Source organism: Syngnathoides biaculeatus, chromosome 12 (assembly GCF_019802595.1).
Source record: "Syngnathoides biaculeatus isolate LvHL_M chromosome 12, ASM1980259v1, whole genome shotgun sequence".
Taxonomy (NCBI): Eukaryota; Metazoa; Chordata; class Actinopteri; order Syngnathiformes; family Syngnathidae; genus Syngnathoides; species Syngnathoides biaculeatus.
Genome location: NC_084651.1, coordinates 25,535,081 through 25,559,148, shown reverse-complemented (window position 1 = coordinate 25,559,148; position 24,068 = coordinate 25,535,081). Strand labels below are relative to the sequence as shown.

At 41.4% G+C, this 24,068-nt stretch overlaps 1 protein-coding gene across 1 annotated transcript in view; it reads left to right on the top strand.

The window, feature by feature from the left end:
• Positions 1-21,619, top strand: part of birc6 (baculoviral IAP repeat containing 6) — a 199,404-nt gene extending 177,785 nt beyond the window's left edge. The window contains 2 exon segments of the mRNA XM_061837281.1: positions 19,057-19,191; positions 20,479-21,619. Of these exon segments, the coding sequence (XP_061693265.1) occupies positions 19,057-19,191; positions 20,479-20,658 (315 nt within the window). The 3' untranslated portion in view covers positions 20,659-21,619.
• The last annotated feature ends 2,449 nt before the right edge of the window (positions 21,620-24,068 follow it).

Genomic DNA, 24,068 nt, shown 5'->3' with positions numbered 1-24,068 from the left:
TTTCCCATCCTTGCTTGATGTACAGCTTCAGCTGTTAAACAGTCCAGGGCCTCCGGTGTCATATTTAATGCTCTTTAATGTGCCACACATTTTCCATGGGAGACAGGTCTGGACTGCAAGCAGTCTAGTACCTGCAATCTTTTACGACGAAGCCACGTAGTTGTAACACGTGCAAATTCCGATTTTACAGTCTTGGTGAAATAAACAATGTCGTCCCAAGAAAAACACATTGCTTGAATGGCAACATATGTTTCTCCAAAACCTACAGTGAATAAAATAACTATTTGAACACCCTGCTATATTGTAAGTTCTCCCACTTAGAAATCATGGAGGGGTCAGTCTCCAAAACCTACAGTGAATCAAATAAGTATTTGAACACCCTACTATATTGTAAGTTCTCCCACTTAGAAATCATGGAGGGGTCAGAAATTTTCATCGTAGGTGCATGTCCACTGTGAGAGAGATATTCCAAAAAGAAAAATCCAGAATCACAATGTATGATCTTTTTTTTTTTTTTTTTTTTTTTTGTGAGATACAGCTCCAAATAAGTATTTGAACACCTGTCTATCAGCAATAATTCTGACCCTCAAAGACCTGTTAGTCCACATTTAAAAGTCCACCTCGACTCCATGTATTATCCTGAATCAGATGTGCCTGTGTGAGGTAGTTAGCTGCTTAAAGACACCCGTCCACCCCATACAATCAGTAAGACTCAAACTTGTAACATGGCCAAGACCAAAGAGCTGTCCAATGACACCAGAGACAAAATTGTACAACTCCACACGGCTGGAAAGGGCTACGGAAAAATTGCCAAGCAGCTTGATGAGAAAAAGATCCACTGTTGGAGCAATTATTAGAAATTGGAAGAAGCTAAACATGATGGTCGATCTCAATCGGAGTGGAGCCCCATGCAAGATATCACCTCGTGGGGTTTCAGTGATCCTTAGAAAGGTGAGGAATCAGCCCAGGACTACACGACAGGTCTTGGTCAATGACCTGAAAAGAACTGGGACAACCGTTTCCATGGTTACTGATGGTAATACACTAAGACGTCATGGTTTGAAATCATCCATGGCACGGAAGGTTCCCCTGCTTAAACCAGCACATGTCAAGGCCCGTCTTAAGTTTGCCACTGACCATTTGGATGACATAGAGGAGTCATGGGAGAATTTTTTTGTGGTCAGATGAGACCAAAATGGAACTTTTTGGTCATAATTCCACTAACCGTGTTTGGAGGAAGACAAATGATGACTTCCATCCCAAGAACACCATCTGTACTGTGAAGCATGGGGGTGGTAGCATCATGCTTTCGGCTGTTTTTCTCCAGATGGGACAGGACGACTGCACTGTATTAAGGGGAGGATGACCGCGGCCATGTATTGTGAGATTTTGGGGAACAACCTCTTTCCCTCAGTCAGAGCATTGAAGATGGGTCGTGGTTGGGTCTTTCAACACGACAATGACCCGAAGCACACAGCCCGGAAAACCAAGGAGTGGCTCCGTAAGAAGGATATCAAGGTTCTGCTTTGGCCTAGCCCGTCTCCAGACCTAAACCCAATGGAAAATATTTGGAGGGAGCTGAAACACCATGTTTCTCAGCAACAGCCCAGACACCTGTCTGATCTAGAGATCTGTGTGGAGGAGTGGTCCAAAATCCCTCCTGTAGTGTGTGCAAACCTGGTGAACAACGACAGGAAACGTTTGACCTCTGTAATTGCAAACAAAGGCTACCGTACCAAATATTAACATTGTTTTTCTCAGGTGTTCAAATACTTATTTGCAGCTGTGTCACACACACAATTTTCTTTTTAGATTCTCTTTTCTCACAGTGGACATGCACCTACGTTGAAAATTTCAGACCCCTCAATGATTTTGAAGTGGGAGAACTTGCAGCAGGGTGTTCAAATACTCATTTTCTTCACTGTATATGTACCTTTCAGCGTTAACTGGGCCTTCACAGATGTTTAAGTTACCCATGCTATTGGCACTAAAACTCCCCTGTACCATTGCAGATGCTGGTTTTTGAACTTTTTCCATAAAAGTCTGGATGGTTGTTTCACTCTTTGCCCCGGAGTGTATGACATCCACAATTTCCATGAAAAACTTCAAATAAGGACTTGTCAGACCACAGAAAAATGTTCCCCTTTTCATCAGTCCATCTTAGATATGCTCAGGCCCAGGGAAGCCAGCGACATATCTTGGTGTTGATAAATCGCTTTTGCATTACATAGTAAGGTTTTAGATTGCATTTTCGCGTGTAGCGCCGAACTGTATTTCCTGACATTGCTTTTCTGAAGTGTTTCAGAGCTCATGTGGTGATATCCTTTACATATTGACATTGTTTTTTGATGTTGTGCCGGCTGAGGAATCAAAGGTAACAGGCATTCACTGTTGGTTTTTGGCTTTGATGCATACATGCAATGATTCTCTAGATTCTATTCACCTTTTGATATTGTGGACCGTCAATGATGAAACACCAAATTTCCTCGAAATTGTACATTGAGGAACATTGTACTAAAAAACTGTTCAACTATTTTCTCATGCACTTGTTCAAAAAGAGCTGACCCTCTCCCTATCTTTGGTTGTGAATGACTAAGCAATATAGGGAAACAACTTTTATATTTTTAATTATAGCACCTACCTGTTCCCAATTAGCCTGTTCACCTGTGGGATGTTCCAAACGGATTTACTGACCATTCTTCAACTTTCTCAGTCTTTTTTGTTACCTGTCCCAGCCTTTTTGGAACATGTTGCGGGCATGGAAAGTTAATGAATATTTGCTAAAAACAAAGTTTATCGGTTTGAACGTTCAATAATTTTGTAGTGTATTCCATTAGATATAGGCTGAACATGATTTGAAAATCATTTTATTCCAGGGGTGTCAAGGTCAAATGGACAGAAGGCCTAATAAAAAATTTAGCTACAAGCTGAGGGCCAGACTGATCGAATATTCATTGAAAATTTTTAAAATGACCGTATATAGTCAAGTGAACCAAATTGAACCAACTGAAAACCTAACAAATATATTACAATGTGACTGGAGAAATAAAGCAATATTTTCTTATAGCTCTGTCAGTTACGTTTTTATTACAACTGGCACAAAAGACAAATTTCCTTTATATAAAAATCCCCATACCTTGAACATTAAATGAATAAAGTGATATTACATAAGGTACCAGCAGTATATTTACTCATTTGGAAAAAGTGGGCTAAATTTACTTCAAAGAAATAAATATCAGAAATGTTCTATCATTCACTCAACTGAAATATATTTAAAACATGATTGGATTGAAATAAAATAAAGTGGAAAAATATATTAAGAAAGCAACACTTTCTTCAAGGAAATGTCACGTGCAATGGAAACAAATACTTAACTTTAAGTAAAAACTCTAAATGTTATTGCACAGTAATGTTCACTTGTTTGAGGCTTTGTGGTGTCTCATCTTTTGTACAAATTCATCAATGTTCCGGGTCAGGCTCTGAGCTGAGGAAATCTTCAGAATTGAGTGAAGGTCTTCAACAATAAGTCGACTTCTGTGTTATGTTTTGTTAAAGGGCTACTGTCATGAAATGGATGATTTTTAGTATATTATTAATGAAAAAAACTGCAGCCAATATGAGCCCGTGCGTTTTTTCACCACAAAACATGATTTTGACATATACAGCTTTTTGTAACTCCCGCCATTAAAATCTTCTCTAGGGATTTGTTTTCGAGAAGAAGCAGGAAGTGACGTAAAGGACAGAAGGACCCTCAAGTGGACTCGTTTGTTTGCATTAGTTTTACCTCCAAGAAGGTAGCTCAGTGTTCCTTCGTGTTAGCCAAAATGCCGCGCGCGACCACACCGCAGTAAAGTGCCCGGGCTCGATGGTGTTGTTCATCACGTACTGCAGGGGGTATGAACAACCCCCGAAAGCAGCGCGGCTCGGCTCAGTCATAATCCACATCGGCCGGCTGCGATGAGCCGTGATGGCTTAACTCTGCCACGGACGGGGATGCGGTTTGGCCGTGTTCTCATATCATCTGAATATGGTTCGAAACAATGTGTAATATTTCCCCAAGGGCTTGGAAACAATCGTGTAATATTCCCCCGGTAACTTCACTCGGTCGTGAGGTGTTCTCCTTTTCAAAAAGAACTTCCGTGTCAGAAGGGACGTGTTCGTCTCCCATAGTTAGGGTGCACCGCGTGTTTTCATTGGCGAATGTCCGGGTGACGTCACGGACGGAGGATGCAGCCTATATGGCAACCACTTGGATATCGTAGAATGACACTTCTGCAACTTTGCGCATGGATGACGCGCTCTCTGCTCACATTTATTTTTTCGTATAGAGATTGAAGTGAATAATGTTACGTATTTTTCATTATAATATCTATTTTAGAAAGTTTATAGGCATGACATTTGGGCTTTAAGCTTCATCAAAGAAAGCCATTATTCACACAGCTATGATATACCAAACATAGACAACGTTTGAGCAGCTTGGATGCGCAGCTGGGGCATTGTGTCGGGGGAGGAAATGGGCTAACTCTGCAGCACCCACTGCCGCATATTTTGCCTTCAGTGCATCACTGCATTGGAGCTCAATAAACTCGATTTCGAGGTATGGTAGTGAGCTTTCCACATCAGCTGCAAATGGATTACTGAGCAGTTCAAACCTGCTTTTTTGTGCGTCGGAAGTTAGCCGCAATTACACTAATTTTATCAGGAAACTGCACTCGGAAACACATTGTTAGAGAGCTAGGAAAGTGGTTCAAGTTTTCTTTCCGCAACTTTGCCTCCCACAGAGTCAGTTTGGTTTTGAACGCCTTCACTGTACTGCACATATCAGAGATGACATGACCATGCAGCTCCAAGTTCATTGCATTCAGATGACTTATAATGTCACACAGATAAGCCATTTCAAACAAAAACCTTTTGTCTCAGAGTTTTATCTTTTTCTCTGCCAAGAACAGACAAATCTCCTCACGAAGCTTGAAACATCCTTCCAGCACCTTTCCCTGGCTTAGCCATTGCACCTCAGTGTGATAGGGCAAATCACCATGCTTCGTTTCTAACTCGCTCAGAAATGCCTTGAACTCGCGGTGTTTTAAACCTTTGTCGCTGATCAAGTTAACTGCGCATGAGATAGTGTTCATTATATGTTCCATTTTGAAGACTTAACCACACAACAATTCATGGTGTATGATAAAATGATAAGCTGTCAGCTCACATGTGACATTTTCCTCCTGCATCTTCTCCCGAATCTTCGCCACCAGTCCGCTCCTGTGTCCACGCATTGCATGTGCTCCGTCTGTTGTTAGACCCATGAGTTTTTTCCAAGGCAGCTCAATCTCATTTACACATCTTGACACCTCTTCATACAAATCATGTTCTGTAGTTGTGCCATGCATAAAACGTAAAGCCAAAAGTTCCTCGTCATTCTTAGGCTGGAATCCACTCCGCGGATGGAAATTGACAACCAGGCAATTTCAGAAATGTCGTCACTCTCCTCCATACCCAGGGAATATGTGATGAAATCTTTCCTTTTGCACAAGATTCTCTTTTAGATTGGACAACTGGTCCACACACTCAGCAATGGTGTTTCTGCTCAGGCTCACATTTAAAAAGAGTAGCCTTTTATTTGGGTAAATTTCATCACAAACTTTAAACATACAGTTTTTGATTAAATGCCCCTCTGTAAATGGCCGGGCCGATTTAGCAATCTCTTCTGCCAAGTTAAAACTTCCCTTGACAACAGCCTCACTTTGTGATTTGGCTTTTCTGAACAGAGCCTATCAAGATTTGAGGCCTCCTTTTAATTCCTAAACCTTATGTAGCCTTTGTTCAATATCCATATTCTTGTCTTTGTCTGTGTTTCATTTCATTATGCCGTCTAGATTATACTCTTTCATTACTGCCACACTTTCTCCACACAGAAGAGACAGGTTTTCCAGCTACTTCCGTGAACATGTACTCCAACTCTCACCTTGTTTGAAACCCCCGGTTCTCTGTGTCCATTTTCTTTTTTGCCATTTTTAATGGGTAAAGTTCACTTGTACTGTTATGCTAATGACTGCTGATAAAGAAGTTAAACCACGATGCTCAGTGCATCACCATTGCATTGTGGGAAATGTATTCATGCATGTAAAACATTTGCGTGCTGCGGTTCTAATAATGAATTACAATCATCCCGGGGGCCGTAGAAAATGCTCTTGAAGGCCTGATGGGGCCCGCAGGCCTTGACTCTCACATGTTTTATTCTTATTTACACAACATCCCAACTTCATTGGAATCGGGTTTGTAAGATGAGTGAAACTAAGTGCTGGCATTAACTAGTATATGCTTTGTACAACAAAACCTTTATAAAGTAGATCTTTCTGAAGCGTTGCTTTATAGTACAGGGTTCCCTAAAAACCCCTAAATTTTCGAAGGTGCATTTAGGGGCTCCTAAAAGTCCTTAAAATCCGTGAAAACCGGTCAAGCCCCTAAAAAGGCCTTAAATTAAAAAAAAATCAAAGGGAGGACCTCTACCGCCAAGTTTCTCCCTAAAAAAATAAATTTTTATTTAAAAAAAAAAAAATAACGATCCGTCTGGCGTCCAAATCAGCCGGAAATTGTCAACGGAAGTCACCGTGTTGACAACTTGTCGCCATCTTGTCGATATTCCAGTTTGTTTCAGTGAGTAGGCATTTCACTTCCTCTTCGTTACGACGTAGCGTAGTTCTTTCATCGATCCAACTTGTATCAAGGGGAAGTGCATTTTTCAAGAAGCTTGGGTTGAAAGTAAGGAGTTTGGGAGCTGGGTTCGTCGAGATCCAAAAGATCGGCACATGTTTTACTGCCATCTGTGCAAGCAGAGTTACCAGCTTGAAAAGATGGCCGTCAAAGCGCTGGAGTCGCACTGGAAAAACAGGAGACATGCTGATTTGGCGACGACTCTCTCATCTTCCGTTGGTATGAATCTGTTTCTAAAATATCAAGATAGTGAAGCATCAACTTCAGGCAGTGTTACTAGCAGTGCATGCGCACTAGGGATCGCAAAAAAACGCTTATTTTCCTAACCGGTTTTCACCGAACAGCTGTAGCAAAAAACGGGTACCATAGTGGTGTTTACATAATTCACTCACGTGACCTCGAGTTGGGGTGCGGGGTTCCGCACGGACTGTTTTTGTTGTTGCTCTTCCGGAGTGACGAGTTCACAGAGTTCCCCCCGTTATGTGAGTAGTGTTTGGATGTCTGCCAAAAAACAAGTTTACTCCCATACTTTGGAGCGTTTCCTCGATGCCATGTTTATTTCTTTGATTTAACTGAATGTTCTTTTGAGTCCAACTTTACTCTTAACAGCGAAACTTGAAAAAAGTGGAAATGATGTTGAAAAAATAGCGCAATGTGGCGTACCGGAACCGGAAGAAATGATTGGAAATTTTAACCGATTTTGAAAGTCTGATTACGGTTTCGGTTTTAGAAAAAACGGTTATAACCGGTTATTTGTAACTGGTTGCGATCCCTAATGCGCACCAACAGTTGTCCAGCCAGAAGTCAGGCTTTATGAACGTAGTTCAATACACGGAGACTGACTCGTTAAAGGCAGAGAGTGTGTGGACTTTAAAAGTGATCTGCAGCCATTACAGTTACAAATCTTGTGAAAATAATTCAAAAGTGTTTGCAGTCATGTTCCCAGACAGTGACATTTCTAAAAACTACCACTGTGGGGAAAGGAAGACTTCGTACCTGGCTACATTTGGCATCGCTGCCCACTTTTCATCTCTACTGCCTCAAAGCAAAAAAAGCCAGAATAGAGACTGACATATCAACGCTTATTGAGAAGGCTGACAGGCTGTGTGAGGAGGCAGAAGAAAAGACGAATCTGAGGTTTATCACCGAGGCCAATGCACTCAGAGGCAGAGCAATGGACAAGAGAGCCACTTTGGCACCTCTGCAGCAACAAAGAGGAGGCACTGGGTAGGCTCAAGGAGCTAGAGTAGGGGTGCTGAAACAGATGTCAGTAGAAGACATTTGTGTATATAGTTTCAATTGTAGTTAGAATCTGATTTTCTGTATTCTGTTATGTGAAGACGTTGACAATGGTCATATCAATAAGAACTACCACAAGGGGTGACAGGTGATCACTGTCACAGGTACTGAGGTACTGGAACATTTGATGAACCAAGAACGGTTGATGGCACCATTGGGTGAGTCTTTTTTCCTTAGTCTTGATTTCCCACGATGGCCCTAAATTTTTCGTGTCGGCCCTAAATTTTTTCCGTGTCAGCCCTAAATTTTTCGTGTCAGCCCCTAAGAATGCCCTAAAAAGCCCAGTCAGACTGAGTATGAACCCTGTATGTAATTTGGGTATTTATACATAAGTTAGAATCAATGATTCAAGAAACACAAAATTCACAGTCCATGTACTTTGTTAGAATTTTTTTTCTAATTTAATGTTAAGATTTTTTTTTTTTTTTTTTTAGAAGAGTGTAAAATGCAAGCAAATGTAAAAGTGAGGAAAATACATTTCTATATTCTTTAGACACAGGGTGAAATGCCAAAGGTGAACCACTACTAAGTACTTTCTTGGGCCAAGGGTGAGATATGAGACTTCCCCACTCATAAACTTAATCCCACTATGTGATGGACCGATGTCTTGCCACGTGGGGAGCCGGTGGTTTACAGCCATGACCGAAATTTTTGAGAATGGCACACATACTGTAATTTCTCGTGTATAATGCACACCCCCAAAGTTGACCGAAAAAATCAGGAAAAACCTTCTACCAATGTACAATGTGCACCACCAATTTGCTGCAATCTATATGCTCAAAATATTGGGAATTATCTGTATTTTTATTTTGCCAGGTTTGTAGCTTTATTTTTTGGGACTAATTTTTTTTTAAATTGTCAGTCCATGTGCATGTGTTGATGCAGTCGTAGTAGTATACATCTCAGAACAGTCCACAGGACACGCTTATCCTGGTCCCTGTAATTGTCAGAACAGAATCCCTCCACCGACTAAAATAAATGCTCAATGATGGTACAGCATTCTATTAATGCTGTTGATAACACATATTATTCTTAAATAAAATATTTCACACTGTATAACGTACACTTTATGCTGAAACTTTTTTTCATTAACTATTAGTGCATAAAACATTTGTGCATACTGCAGTTTATCTACTACATTATACATCCTTGACAAAGCCTTCAAAAAAAGCATCTGATTCATCTCCAATCTGAAAGAGCTCCTTTGTAGCTACCTTTGCTGTATTGCTAATGAACTTATCATTGATAACCTGGTCCAGTTCCGGTGCCTACTGCATTGCATCAGGAACAGTAATCCCATCTTGCTCCCACAGCATGTCATCCTCTGTGCCATCCATGGTGGATGTGAGGAAACAATTTTTGAATCCAAAGAATCTTGATTCCTTTTATTTCTCATTGTCAGCGCTTAGAGGCTATGCTCCAGAGTGCTAATAGCATAGCCTCTTGCCCTCCGTTCACCTACAATCTCTAGCAGCTCATCCTCCATCTTTGGAAACTCCAGAACCCTCCCACATCCCAAAACTCTTCCATGTGCTTTTTAATGGATTATTTTCTCCTTCGTCTTCCTCTACAATCTCACATTCTATTTTGCCACTTTGGAATGCCGTGCTACTTTGCGGTTTCCCACTTCAGCAGCAGTGATGAGTTTTCTCATGAAATTAGCTGAACAACTACCCCTTGTTGTCAACATTTATTGTTTTAGTTTAAGTTAAAACAAACTCAGCTGTTTATGATGTTTGGTGCAGGAGTATCTGCAGCCCCTTGGGCAGCACATTATTGTGCTACCTGTCGGCCGGTCCCAAGCCCGGATAAATGCAGAGGCTTGCGTCAGGAAGGGCATCCGGCGTAAAACTGTGCCAAGCCTATATGAGCATTCATCATACAAATTGTACAACAGGTCGTGGTTCTGGTTTCCTACACGCGCACCCAGAAATGTTAATCTGCAAGTAAGAGGTAGAAATTCAGATAATGTAGGTCGAAGACAAAAAAGAGGAGGAAAGCGTCTTAGTGGGAAGAAGAGGAATGCACAAACCCTGGAGCTGTGTGTAGGGACTTTGAATGTTGGGACTGTGACAGGAAACGCTCAGGAGTTAATTGACATGATTAGGAGAAAGGTTGATACATTGTGCATCCAAGAGAGCAAGTGGAAAGGGAGTAAGGCTAGAAGTTTAGGTGCAGGGTTTAAATTATTTTACCATGGAGTAGGGGTTATTTTAAAAGAAGAGCTGGCTAAGAATGTCTTGGAGGTCAAAAGAGTATCAGATCGAGTGATGGGGCTGAAATTTGAAATTGAGGGTATTGTATATAATGTGATTAGCGGCTGTGCCCCACAGGTAGGCTGTGACCTCGAGTTGAAAGAGAAATTCTGGAAGGAACTCGAGCATCCCAGAAAGAGAGAGAGAGAGTTGTGATAGATGCGGATTTCAATGGACATGTTGGCGAAGGAAACGGGCAATGAAGACGTGATGGGTAAATATGGCATCCAGGAAAGGAACTTTGTGGGATAGACAGTGTTGGACTTCATAAAAAGAATGGAATTGGCAATGGTGAACACTTATTTCCAGAAGAGAGTGGAACATAGAGTGACCTACAAAAGCGGAAGTAGAAACATCCAGGTGGATTATATTTTGTGCAGATGGTGTAATCTGAAGGTTACCGACTGTAAGGTTGTGGTGGGGGAGAGTGTAGCTCGACAGCATAGGATTTTGGTGTGTAGGATCACTCTGGTAATGGGGAAGAAGACTAAGAAGACAAAGGTAGAGCGGAGAATCAGGTGGTGGAAGTTGAGAAAGGAAGAATGTTGTGTGGCCTTCTGGAAAGATGTGAGAGAGACTCTGGATGGACAGGAGAAGCTCCCAGAAGACTGGAATACTACTGCCAAGGTATTCAGAGAGGCAGGCAGGAGAGTACTTGGGGTGTCTTCTGGTTGGAAAGGGGAAAAGGTGACTTGGTGGTGGAGCCCCAAAATACAAATCATCCAAGGTAAGAGATTAGCGAAGAAGTGGGATACAGAGAGGACTGAGGAGAGGGGTCAGGAATACATTGAGATGCGTCGTAGGGAAAAGGTAGAGGTGGCAAAGGCTAAACAAGAGGCATATGACGGCATGTACTCCAGGTTGGATATGAAAGAAGGAGAAAATTTTCTCTAGAGGTTGGCCAGACAAAGGGATGGAGATGGGAAGGATGTGCAGCAATTAAAGGTGATTAAGGATAGAGATGGAAATATCTTGACTGGTGCTAATAGTGTGCTAAGTAGATGGAAAGACTACTTTGAGAAGTTAATGAATGAAGAAAATGGGAGAGAAGGTAGAGTAGAAGAGGCAAGTGTGAATGACCGGGAAGTGGCATTGATTAGTAAGGGAGAAGTTACTGAACAGAATGAAAAATGGAAAGACAGTTGGTCCTGATGACATACCAGTGGAGGTATGAAAGCAATTTGAAGAGGTGGCTGTGGGGTTTTTGACCAACTTATTCAATAGAATACTTGCGGGAGAGAAGATGCCTGAAGAATGGAGCAAAAGTGTGCTAGTCCCCATTTTTAAGAACAAAGGCAATGTTCAGAACTGTGGAAACTTCAGAGTAATAAACATGAAGTTATGGGAAAGAGTAGTGGATGCAAGACTCAGGACAGAAGTATCTGCAAGAAGCAGTATGGTTTCATGCCTAGAAAGAGTACTACAGATGCACTATTTGCCTTGAGGATGCTCGTGAAAAAATAGAGAAGGTCAAAAGGCGGTACATTGTATCTTTGTAGACCTAAAGAAAGCCTATGACAGCGTACCAAGAGAGGAACTGTGGTACTGCATGCGCAAGTTTGGTGTGGCGGAGAAAGTGTTAGAATAGTACAGGACATGTATGAGGGCAGCAGAACAGTGGTGAGATGTGCCGTTGGTGTGTCAGAAGAATTTAAGGTGGAGGTGGGACTGCATCAGGGTTCCGCGGTGAGCCCCTTCTTGTTTGCGGTAATAATGGATAGGCCAACAGACGAAGTTAGACTGGATTCCCCTTGGACCGTGATGTTTGCAGATGATATTGTGATCTGCAATGAAAGCAGGGAACAGGAGGAGGAACAGTTAGAAACATGGAGGTACGCACTGAAAAGGAGAGGAATGAAGGTTAGCCGAAGTAATAAAGAATATATGTGCGTGAATGAGAGGTGCACAGGAGGAAGAGTGAAGCTCCAGGGAGAAGAGATAGCAAAGGTGGACAACTTCAAATACTTGGGGTCAACAATACAGAGGAATGGAGAGTGTGGTAAGGAAGTGAAGAAACGGGTCCAAGCGGGGTGGAACAGTTGGCGGAAGGTGTCTGGTGTTCTATGTGACAGAAGAGTATCCGCCAGGCAAAGTTTATAAAACAGTGGTGAGCCCAGCCATGATGTACGGATTAGAGATGGTGGCTCTTAAAAAACAACAGGAAGCAGAACTTGAGGTAGCAGAAATGAACATGCTGAGGTTTTCGCTTGGTGTAAACAGGTTGGATAGGATTAGAAATTAGCTCATAAGAGGGAAACCCAAAGTTGGATGTTTTGGAGACAAGGTTAGAGAGACCAGACTTCGATGGTTTGGACATGTTCAGAGGCAAGAGAGTGAGTATGTTGGTAGAAGGGGGCTGAGGATGGAGCTGCCAGGCAAAAGAGCGAGAGGAAGACCAAAGAAAAGGTTGATGGATGTTATAGGGAGGACATGAGGACAGTGGGTGTTAAAGAGGAGGATGCCAGAGATAGGCTTGGATGGAAAAAGATGATACGCGGTGGCGACCTCTAATATATAGGGGGATCATACTCCTCAGCCTCCCTGGTAAGATCTATTCAGGGGTGCTGGAGAGTAGTGTCCGTCGGGAAGTCAAATCTCAGATTCAGGATCAGAAATGTGGTTTTAGTCTTGGCTGTGGAACAGTGGACCACCTCTACACCCTTGGCAGAATCCTCAAAGGTACATGGAAGTTCACCCAACCTGTCTTCATGTGTTTTGTGGACCTGGAGAAGGTGTTCGACCGTGTCCCTCGGAGATTCCTGTGGCAGGTGCTTCAGGAGTATGTGGTTCCGAACCCCCCTATACAGGCTTTTCGGTCCCTTTACGACTGGTGTCAAAGTTTGGTCCCCATTGCCGGCACTAAGTCGGTTTCCATTTAGAGTTGGACTCCGCCAAGGCTCCCTCTGTCACTGATTTTGTTAACGTTTATGGGCAGAATTCCTAGGCACAGCTGAGGCGTAGAGGGTGTCCGGTTTGGTGGCCTCAACATTGCATCTGTGATCTTTGCAGATGATGTGGTTCTCTTGGCTTCATCAAGCGAGTGATATCCAACACTCGCTGGAGCGGTTCACAGCAGAGTGTGAAGTAGCTGGGATGAGTCGCAACACTTCCAGGTCTGGGATGAGATCCTGCCCCAAGTAGGGGTGTTCAAGTATCTTGGGTTCTTGTTCACGGGTGAAGGATCAGTGCAGCATCTGCAGTGATGTGGACTTTGTATCGGTCTCTCAATTTACCAGTCGATCTTTGTTCCTACCCTACCTATGGTCACGAGCTGTAGGTCGTGACCGAAAGAACAAGATTCTGAATACAGAAGTGATTACCGAAGTGAGTTTCCTCTGCAGGTTGTCTGGGCTCTCCCTTAGAGATAGGGTGAGAAGCTCGGTCATCTGGGGAGGGGCTCAGTGTTGAGATGTTGCTCCTCTGCATTGAGAGGAGCCAGATGAGGTGGCTGGGGCATCTCATCTGGATGCCTCCCAGACACTTCCCTGGTGAGGTGTTCTGGGCATGTCCCACTGGAAAGAGACCCAGGACACGCTGGAGAGACTCTCCTTCAGATGGCCTGGGGACGCCTCGGGATCCCTCAGGAAGACCTTGATGAAGTGGCTGGGGAAAGGGAAGTCTGGGTATCCCTGCTAGAGCTCCAGCCACCACAACCCGGCCCGGATAAACAAAAGATGGCTGAATGGATGGATGAAAATTTATACATTTTACGAGAAATTAGAATGTTATGAAAAGTGATGGGATGAATTCAAATTAATTTCAAAGCCACTATTTCCCATGAAAATGAACTTAATTCCATCTCCACCCCACACACACATTTCCACTGCAATTCAGCCTTGACATAGAAGGACCAGCTGACATTATGTCAGTGAGTCTCTCGTTAACACGGGTGAGGCTGTTAATGAGGAAAAGGCTTGAGATCACTTTTTCATTCTGATTGCCTGAGAATAACAGCTTTAAAAGTAGGGTGTTGGTTGAAATCATTGTTCTTCCTTTGTTCACCTTGGTTACCAGCATTGAAACACGTTCAGTCATCATTGCGATGTACAAAGAGGGCTTGACAAAGATAGTACTGCTAGTAAGATTGCATCTAATCAACCATTTATTGCACAGGTGTCAAACACAAGGCCCAGGGGCCAGCCTGGCACATGATTTTATGTGGTACGCATTGGCAAATCATGTTTGTGAACTTCCATGAGTCTCGTGAAAATCTGTACCAAAATTTAAAACTGCCAAAAAATGGTAACATTGAGAAATTACAACCATTTTTGTGTTACCAAACATGAACAATTGTTAAAAACTGTGTCCCTCGAGATCCAATTCCAAAAATAGTTCATAAATTTCGTGTAAATATGATGTGATTAAAGTGGTTATGGTTTCACAGCCATAACGGGCCTCTGAAGGAAACCATACTACAGTGTGGCACATGACAAAAATTAGTTTGACACCCCTGATTTCTTGGATCATCAAAAACTTCAAGGATACAGTTTCTGTGTAGAAGGCTTTAGCGCGCCTAAGAATGTCCCGCAAATGCCAGGACCGTTTCCTAAAATTCATTCAGCTGCGGGATCAGGTCTCCACAACTACGGAACTTGTTCAGGAGTGGCCAGGATGGCCTGGTGCCAAGAGTGGAAGCAAAGACGCCACTTTTCTATAAGAAAAACATCAGGGACAGACTAATATTCTGCGAAAGTTGCAGGGATTAGACTGCTGAGGACTGGGGTAAAGTCATTTTCTAAGCGGAATCCTCTTTCCAATGCAAACATTAAAGCATCCTGAGACCATTTGTGGGTGGGGTTGCTTCTCAGCCAAGGGACTGGGCTCATTCAATTTTGCCTAAAAACATAGCCATGAATAAAGAATGGCACCAAAACATCCTCCAAGGGCAACTTCTCCCAACCATCCACGAAAAATCATCTGAAGAAAAGTTCCTTTTGATGATTGAACATCTTGCAATAAGGCAAAAACAGTGGGAACAACATGGCTCAGAGAGAATACATTGAGATTTTGGGTCCTTAGCCAGGAAATATAATCCCATTGGTCTGATTGCTGCCGTCGTCTTCATCTTGGTTGTATCCTCTGCTTCTCTGGATCTTCAGTGGTCCACGTTGTCTCTTTTTTTATTGCTTATGTGGTGTGTTGGAAGCTGCAAAACATTTCAAATTCTCAGACTTAATACTTTTGTCATGAATTAGCTGTTTAAATTAAAGCCCATTTTAGTGTGAAACTAGTGTAAAGTATAGCGTTGCTTAAAATCCTTGTCACAAACCACTAAATCATAGCACTGATGACATAGGTGTTGACTGACTGGACCGAAGGATGACAGTGTGTCCACATCCTTAAAAAATCTTAAATTTGATCATCCAAAATTAAGGCCTTTCTTAATTTATGTAATCCCTTCACCTGGTATTATTTGGCTTTAAGGTTCAACTGACATCCCTATAAATAATCTAAAATAGATATTGTATTGAAAAATACATAAGGCATTATTCACTTGAATGTCTATACAAAAAAATAAATATGAGCATAATGTGTGTCATTCATGCGCAAAGTTGCGGAAGTCTCACCCGACATCCAAGTGCTAGCCATATTGCCTGCAACGTCATAAGCAGACATCAATCACATAGGGACATTCGCCATTGAAAATACGTAGTGGCACCTGCTATGGGAGAGGAACAAGAGAGATTTTCTGATTTTTCCGACGCCCCTTCTGACACGGAAGCTCTTTTCAAAGAAAATATCTCATAGTGACCGGGGCAATATTACCCTATCGTTTCGAGCCATATTTAGATGAGATGATGGTTACTGATCACTTCTAACGAACAATAGACTCCCCAACAGTATGTATGACCGTATGTAGTGTACTCAGCGACGACAACGCCGTAAAGCAGCCAGGCACCGCTGAAAGAAGGATTACGTCCATCCGTTTCCCCCCCCAACCTCTTTATTTTTTTAATAGCTCTATACACACCTACCTGTCATTTGGAACCCACGATTTGTCAATTTTGCTCTCAAAATCTGGGGAAAAAACAGTTAAGCGAAAATATGTTGATGAACACAGGACGTTAACCAGAGCGGGAGAACTTTTTTGTCTTTTTTTCTTTTATTGAGCACAAAGAGCAGGCTACACCCTGCCTTTTATCTCGGACGTCTATCTCTATTCACAGATTGAAAGCTTCACTTCAGCTCACTCCACCCTACAATCAACCCGAAATTTCCAAAAGGGACTAAACTTCCCATTCACAAGTTACTTTGAAATATCACACAGAGAAGCAGATGCAGTTTAAAAAAATTATAATGAAGCATGCAGAGATACTTGCATCATACCAAGTGGTTTGGAACAGTGGAAGGGCGGAAAAGCCGTACATTTGAAGGGTAATTTTATTTAAAAAAAAGCTTCAGTGATGTGGCTGAAATCTTGTCCTGAAAACCAAAATCTTCAACAAATGGTCTCAGACCTTCAACTGTCCCAGCACACTGAACAGAGAATATTGGACATGAGCATAACTACTGATTCTAAGTTGCACTCAGGCCTCTCATCATGTGAGTATTTTAGTGTTGCATTTGATGAGAATTGGGACATACAAGACAAGATTTGGTTGAACTGGTACTTTGTGTGAGAAAGAGGACACAATTATTATATAATGACTGGCCTGTGGTCTTGGTACTCTGTAGGAGTCGATTTTTCTTGTGCTGGTGTGTGACATTTACAATAAATTTTGTTGAGTAAAGGTACGGTGAAGAAAATAATTATTTGAACACCCTGCTTTGTTGCAAGTTCTCCTACTTAGAAGTTATGGAGGGGTCTGAAATTTTCATCGTAGGTGTCCTTGTCCACGATGAGAGAGATAATCTAAAAAGAAAAATGCAGAAATCACAATGTATGATTTTTTTTTTTTTTAAACAATTTGTGTGATACAGCTGCAAATAAGTATTTGAACACCTGAGAAAAACAATGTTAGTATTTGGTACATTTTGCATTTACAGAGGTCAAACATTTCCTGTAGTTGTTCACCAGGTTTGCATGCACTAAAGGAGGGATTTTGACCCACTCCTCCACACAGATCTCTAGATCAGACGGGTTTCTGGGCTGTCGCTGAGAAACACGGAGTTTCAGCTCCCTCCAAAGATTTTCTGTTGGGTTTAGGTCTGGAGACTGGCTAGACCATGCCAGAACCTTGATATGCTTCTTACGGAGCCACTCCTTGGTTTTCCTGGCTGTGTGCTTCAGGTCATTGTCATGTTGAAAGAACCAGCCACGACCCATCTTCAATGCTCTGAGTGAGGGAAAGAGGTTGTTCCCCAAAATCTCACAATACACGGCCGCAGTCATCCTCTCCTTAATACAATGCAGTCGTCCTGTCCCTTGTGCAGAAAAACACTCCCAAAGCATGATGATACCACCCCCATGCTTCACAGTAGGGATGGTGTTCTTGGGATGGAACTCATAATTTGTCTTCCTCCAAACACGATTTGTGGCATAAAACCTTTTTGGTAAAAACGTCATGCCTGGAGGAATGCTGTGTTCCATCTGAACAACACAATACCTAGTGTGAAGCATGGGGTTGGAACATATTTTGTGGCTGTTTTACTGTTAAGGGACTACGACGACTGATCTGTGTAAATGGAAGAATGGATTTAAAAGCTCCGATCAGCAGGGGCATTGAAGATGAAACGTGGCTTGGTCTTTCAGCATGACAATAATCTCAAACACACTGTCTGGGCAATGAAGGTCTTGGCCATGTTACAAGTTTGAGTCTTACTGATTGTATGGGGCGGACAGGTGTCTTTATGCAGCTAATGACCTCACACAGGTGCATCTGATTCAGGGTAATACATGGAGTGGAGGTGGACTTTTAAAGCCGGACTAACAGGTTTTTGAGGGTCAGAATTCTTGCTGATAGACAGGTGTTCAAATACTTATTTGCAGCTGTATCACACAAATAAATAGTTTAAAAATCATACATTGTGATTTATGGATTTTTCTTTTTAGATTATATCGCTCACAGTGACACTGACATACACTTACGATGAAAATATAGGACCTTTCCATGATTTCTAAGTGGGAGAACTTGCAAGATTGCAGGGTGTTCAAATACTTATTTTCTCCACTGTAATTGCGAGGAATAGACTGGAAAAAAGGATGTGAAAGGAATAGATGAAAGTGGTCTGCAAACCCTGTAAGAGGAAATCACAACTGGCCATAATTAATCTAGGAGATCTGCTTTTGTGTATAATACAAAATACTATGGAACAAATTGACGTTTTCATCGTTTGTGGTTTATTCCTGCTTATTCGATTTATTTCAGCCTTAGTTTACCCATTGTTTCAGTCACAACTGTTAACGTTTCCAATAACACCTTACCACCATCAAGGGGTTGAGCGAGGCATACAAAAAAAATAAATGTTCATAAACAGCTCTATTGCAATTACTATTTCTTTTATTGAAAACACAGATAAATTGACAGGTGGATTGGATCAGGGAGTCAAATGGGAATATATGGAATCAAAACTACATTTTAGGTGAAATGTTACCAGTCTAGAAAGCTTAACTAATCAGTGATACTGCTTGAAAAGTTAATAAATACATGAATAGTAATAAGTCAACAATGAATGATCAAATCCATGTTGCTGATATAACCATGGAACATGATTATTCAGTGTTTTTCTTAAAAAAAAAAAAAAAAAATTGTGGCATAAGTGTCTTATTGTTACCTCAATTCTCTAATCAGAAAGATAATTTTGCTCTGTTTGTGTGGTTGGTTTTCCAAACTATGATGTTGTTTTGCAGGTGATCCACAAACATTTTTATATGAAGCGAACTGAGATCATGTCTCAGTGTGAGGAATGGATCTCAGACATCCAGCAATACAGCAGTGATAAGAGGGTTGGGCGCACTATGTCCCATCATGCCGCCGCGCTAAAGGTACGGTAAAAGAATTTAGAACTATCACTACATTCATACAGGCCTATGAAACGCATTCGTGGTTGGCATAAGTTTGAAACATAGAGAAACGTTAAATTGTGATTGTAACAGTTCTAACGTATTTGTCTGAAATTTTATCCAGACTTGCACCAAAAATCAATTTAGATGCTATCCCGCCGCAGTTTTGTTTTAGTAATGGTGCTAGCAATCTACTCCAATCCTAACAACGGTAGATCAAAACAAAGATCTACAGTAAATTGCATTTACATATAGTTAAAACCAGGTTTACATAAAATTACACCTTTTTTCCACTCCTTACTGCCTAACATGAAATCAGACTGAACCTTTCCAATTTTATGTGCATAAGAACATAAAAGTTATTTCAATCTGCTAAATGCCAAAATAATGAGGATTTTTTTTTTTTTTGTTATTTTTCATTACTTCAAAGTCTGAAGTTGACTTACTATGACACTTTATACAATTTGTGGACAAACAGATAATTATGTCATCTTTGGAAGCATCTACAAAGTTTATTGACAGCATTGGATAATTACTGAAACAATAGTGGATGTATTTGAAGGTATTCTTCAAACACACTGCTTCTTTTTGTAACTTCATGGTAGAGTTAAAAAAAAAAAAAATCAACCAATATATAAGGAACACAATTGTGGACTCACAAGTCAGGTTCATCCTTGGAGGCAATTTAATAATAGTTCATCTGTAATTATACGCTAGTATAAACAACATGGGAATGTGCAGGTCACAGTGCTCAGGAGTGAGATTAGTTACACTTCAATCATCAATAAGAACTTCTACATTACTTGCCCTCTGTTAGCTGTGGTTCACGAGCTTACAACCTCCCCAAATCAGTTAACTAGAGAACTCTTCACAGCTATTTGCTTATTTTAGTGGGAAAAAATACAATCCATCAGGTTAAATATCAGCACAAATTGGAAAAATGACTCTTTATCTGAAGCCACCCAGGAAACACTCTGTCAGAATTTGATATTTGACCAAAAAAAATATAGAAAACGGTTCAGCAGCTGAAACCGTCAATGAGCTGTCTCGGCTCAATACCACCTGACTTTTTCAAACCGATTGTAAAGTATTTTCTTGCAAATTTTCAGCAATTACTCGACTGCTCTCTTCAGTTAGACAGGTTTGCGCAAGCTCTGAAAGTAGCTGGCATTGAGCCTCTTTTAAAAAAAACATTTGATTTCCTACATTGATTATTGTGAGACACCAGGCTCAATGTTTATGGATCTGTTTGTTTTTTTTCCCATACAGCGGCACACAGCTCAACTCAGAGAGGAACTACTGAAGTTGCACTGCCCCGATGGTCTGGAAGCGGATGCTGATGAGTTCTCTGCAAAGAGCTCGACGCTCATTCTCGGAGAGCTGCCCGGCCAAGATTTGGAGAAGCCCTGCGGCAGTCAGGACGAGCCCGGCAGCGAGGGCCAGCTCTGAGTCTCGGCCTTCCCCAGCACCTCAGAGTATAGATCGTGACGCTGAAGAAAAGACTTGAGGCCTTGGAGCACAAGCCACCAGTTTGTCCATATTTGTATGTAAAGATCTTAATAGTATCATAGTGGAACGCGTGGGGATGTGAGGAAACGCAATGCCATGAGATAAACTCTGAACTATGCTATCCTTGCCCATCATGAAGAGTCAACAAAGACTTTTATTTACCTTTAAAAAGTGTGTGAACATTTTTTTTCCCCCCAGTTGTGAAATAACCACTGATTGGTATGTTATTAAACTTGTTTATAAATGCATAATGGCAGAGGAAAATTATATAAGGGAAACTACCTTTAGCAATGAATGTTTACTAAATTTGAATTTTTTTCTTTCATCTTTTGAACTGTTCAAGTGACAGATGTTATGAATATAGTGGTTAATCTTTAAGGAAAATATTTATATAATTGCAACAAAGAGGTGGAAAGAAGTAAGGAAAACACTACAGAGGGGAAAAAAAAAGCCCCTTCTTTGGTCACACGTCACTTCATTTGGTATCTCTGGGATCATATCCACTTCAATAAAAGCTGACATCCTTAAATGTTATGTTCTCTCTTCCAAACGCTGGATAAACAGACTGTGTGTCACCTCCACGTCATTTGAAGGTTTCTGCATGTTGGATGTCTGTCTTCTGTGCGTGTGCAACAATCCCTGTGAGATACAAAGCTGTGATGTGCCTTTGAGTGACACCATGCCACCAAATACTCCAGTGTACCTTTACTGAGGTTCTTTTGCCGTTTCTACACAATGATTATGAATTTTGCGTAGTCTGACATATCTAAAATTGCTTGGATCTTTTTTTTTTATGTTGAAACTCCAGTGGACAAAAAGATGCACTTTCTATTTTAATCACTCCCTCGAACAGCCGCTTAATCCTTTTACTAGGACATTAAATGATGCTTGAAAATATGCATTGATTGTGTCAATGCTCTGTTGTCCATATTGCACATCAAGTTCTTTGGCGTACTATTGAAGATGATGAATTCCGGCTTTGTGGTACACAGGAGGACAATAACAATCCAACACAATCTCACTATTTACCGATAAATCTATTTTGTCATACGACTTTCACGTAGGACTAAGCTGACGCAGCAGGACTTTACTGTGCTAATTAATATAATTTAACCAGTACACACTAGTTAGCGGAGTAGTGTGGGACATGCCGCCCCCCCCCCCCCCAACACACACACATACAAAGGAAAAACATTTCAGTAGCTTCACGTGTGAAAATGTTCAGTTACGAAAAAGAATTCAGAATTTCATTATTCTGGTGCTATTCTGCTTTTAATGATGACTGAGTGATTCGGATGACAGTAAAAGCAAGCTTGTAGCGATATGGATCTACTTCACTCTACCGTCAGAAGTACACTGGAAATAAAGTACTTTATTTTCAGTTGTACATGATTGTAATGTCTAAAACTGATGTAATTTCCCAAATCCTTCCTAAAAATTAAGTATGTATAAAGCTATGCATGTTAAAGTAAAAGGTTTTTGGCGGCGGGGAGGTGTATGATAAATTTACCAAGATAAGTCTTTTTTTTTTTTTTTTTTTTTTTTAACTACTGGATGACTTTTCTGCACACTTGTAGAACAACTTTGGCTTACTGGTAGGACTTAATGTTAAGAAGGAGTTGGGACGTACTGCACCCAGAATTCAGCCTGGGAATTTATTCAGGAAGGCCCCCGGTGCGCACACACAATCTAAGACCTTTTTTGTTTTTTTTCTTTTTTGTTTCTCCGGCCTTGCAACAAAGCCCTAAATACCTGGTAACCGAGTAGTGACTGAGATTTTAGGTCTCATCATTTTTGCTCCATATACTGTATTCATAATACAATTTTCTACCCAGTACACGCTCCATCTCTACTAGTCTGATTATTGTTGTGTCCTGTTCCATACTCTTGTTTCTCCCCCTAATTTCAATTTCTTTCTCCACCACATCCTCCTCTTTCTTGTTCTCCAAGATCAGCGCCATCTCCTCACTCCAACCATGTGGTCAACCCGTCCCTCAATAACACAGGTACTAAAGACCTTCACCCCTGATGCTGCTGCTAATAAGAGTTATGTTCTTAATACTCAAAGGCAATCCAAAAGAAAATGATACACACACTGTTGTCAGGTTTACACTTTCTGGTATTTTTCATCCCACTCATTGGTTCACATATGAGATATGTAAGTATCCTTATATTGCTTCAAGTATAAATCAGAAAGCAGGTCAGAGTTGATCATTTTCTGATGGTGAGCAATCAAAAGAATCAATGATGCAATACATTAGAAATTAAGTATCTTAATGAGTACCAAATCATTTGCATAATGAACGGTCTGCTTGCCCTCATATTTTGCTGTTTTTTTTACTTTGCCCACCTGTTGTGCCGCTGGGTCCTTCCTCCATTGAAAAGATCTATCAGCTTTGCACATTTTGGTTCAGGTCTGATGTGACGACTTGTCAATGCCTTATCATTTGCTTAACCACAATTGTTGCTCACACAACAGCAAGGATCCAACATAGTTACAAATCATAAATACATGCTGCTGACTAAAGGTTAGAATAATCCATACTGGCATTCCGTATGACAGCTGGGACACTAACCCTAACTCCTGGATGGCTTTGTTGACATAGGGCTGCTCCATAAATCTTGTATTTGCTAAACAGTAGTATGTTTTATTAAAACATGGCTGTGTGTATTGGAAATTACACTGTATAGGAATTGTGCAATTAAAAGAAAAAGTCCCTTGGCCATGTTGGCCTGGAATGGACCAGCCCCCACTAGTGGGGCAAAACTACGCTAGTTGACTTGTGCACTCGTACCACTAGTGCTTGATACCATAAGTTGCATGAACATTTATTCCATATCCTTGGCATCCAGCATAAGGTCCATCTACTAGGATGCTCTTTGCCCACAGTTAGTGTGGGAGAACAGGTGAAGACAGGCTTGATAAGTGACATGGAAAATTGTATGAATTTTGGGAGATTGTAGATGTTTGAGCGTCAAGACTTCAAGCATTAGCTTCACAGTTCTGGGAACCGGGGTTCGAATCCTTGCGCTACCGGTATGGAGTTTGGATCTTCTCCCTCTGTTTTTTTCTGCAGGTGATCTGGTTTCGTCTCGTATCCCAAAAGATGCATGGTAGGTTAATGGAAGACTCGAAATTGCCTGTAGGTGTGAATTTAAATAGTTTGTGTGCCCTGCAATTGTCTGGCAACCAGGTCAGGGTGTCGCCCGCCTCCTGCCCAAAGGTAGCTGCAATCGGCTTCACAGTACTCCCGCAACCCTTGTGAGGATAAGTGGCACAGAAAATGGATATGGAAGTTTAGTTTGGACTGATGACGGATTGATGATTTTGGTGATGGGGAAGGGACTAG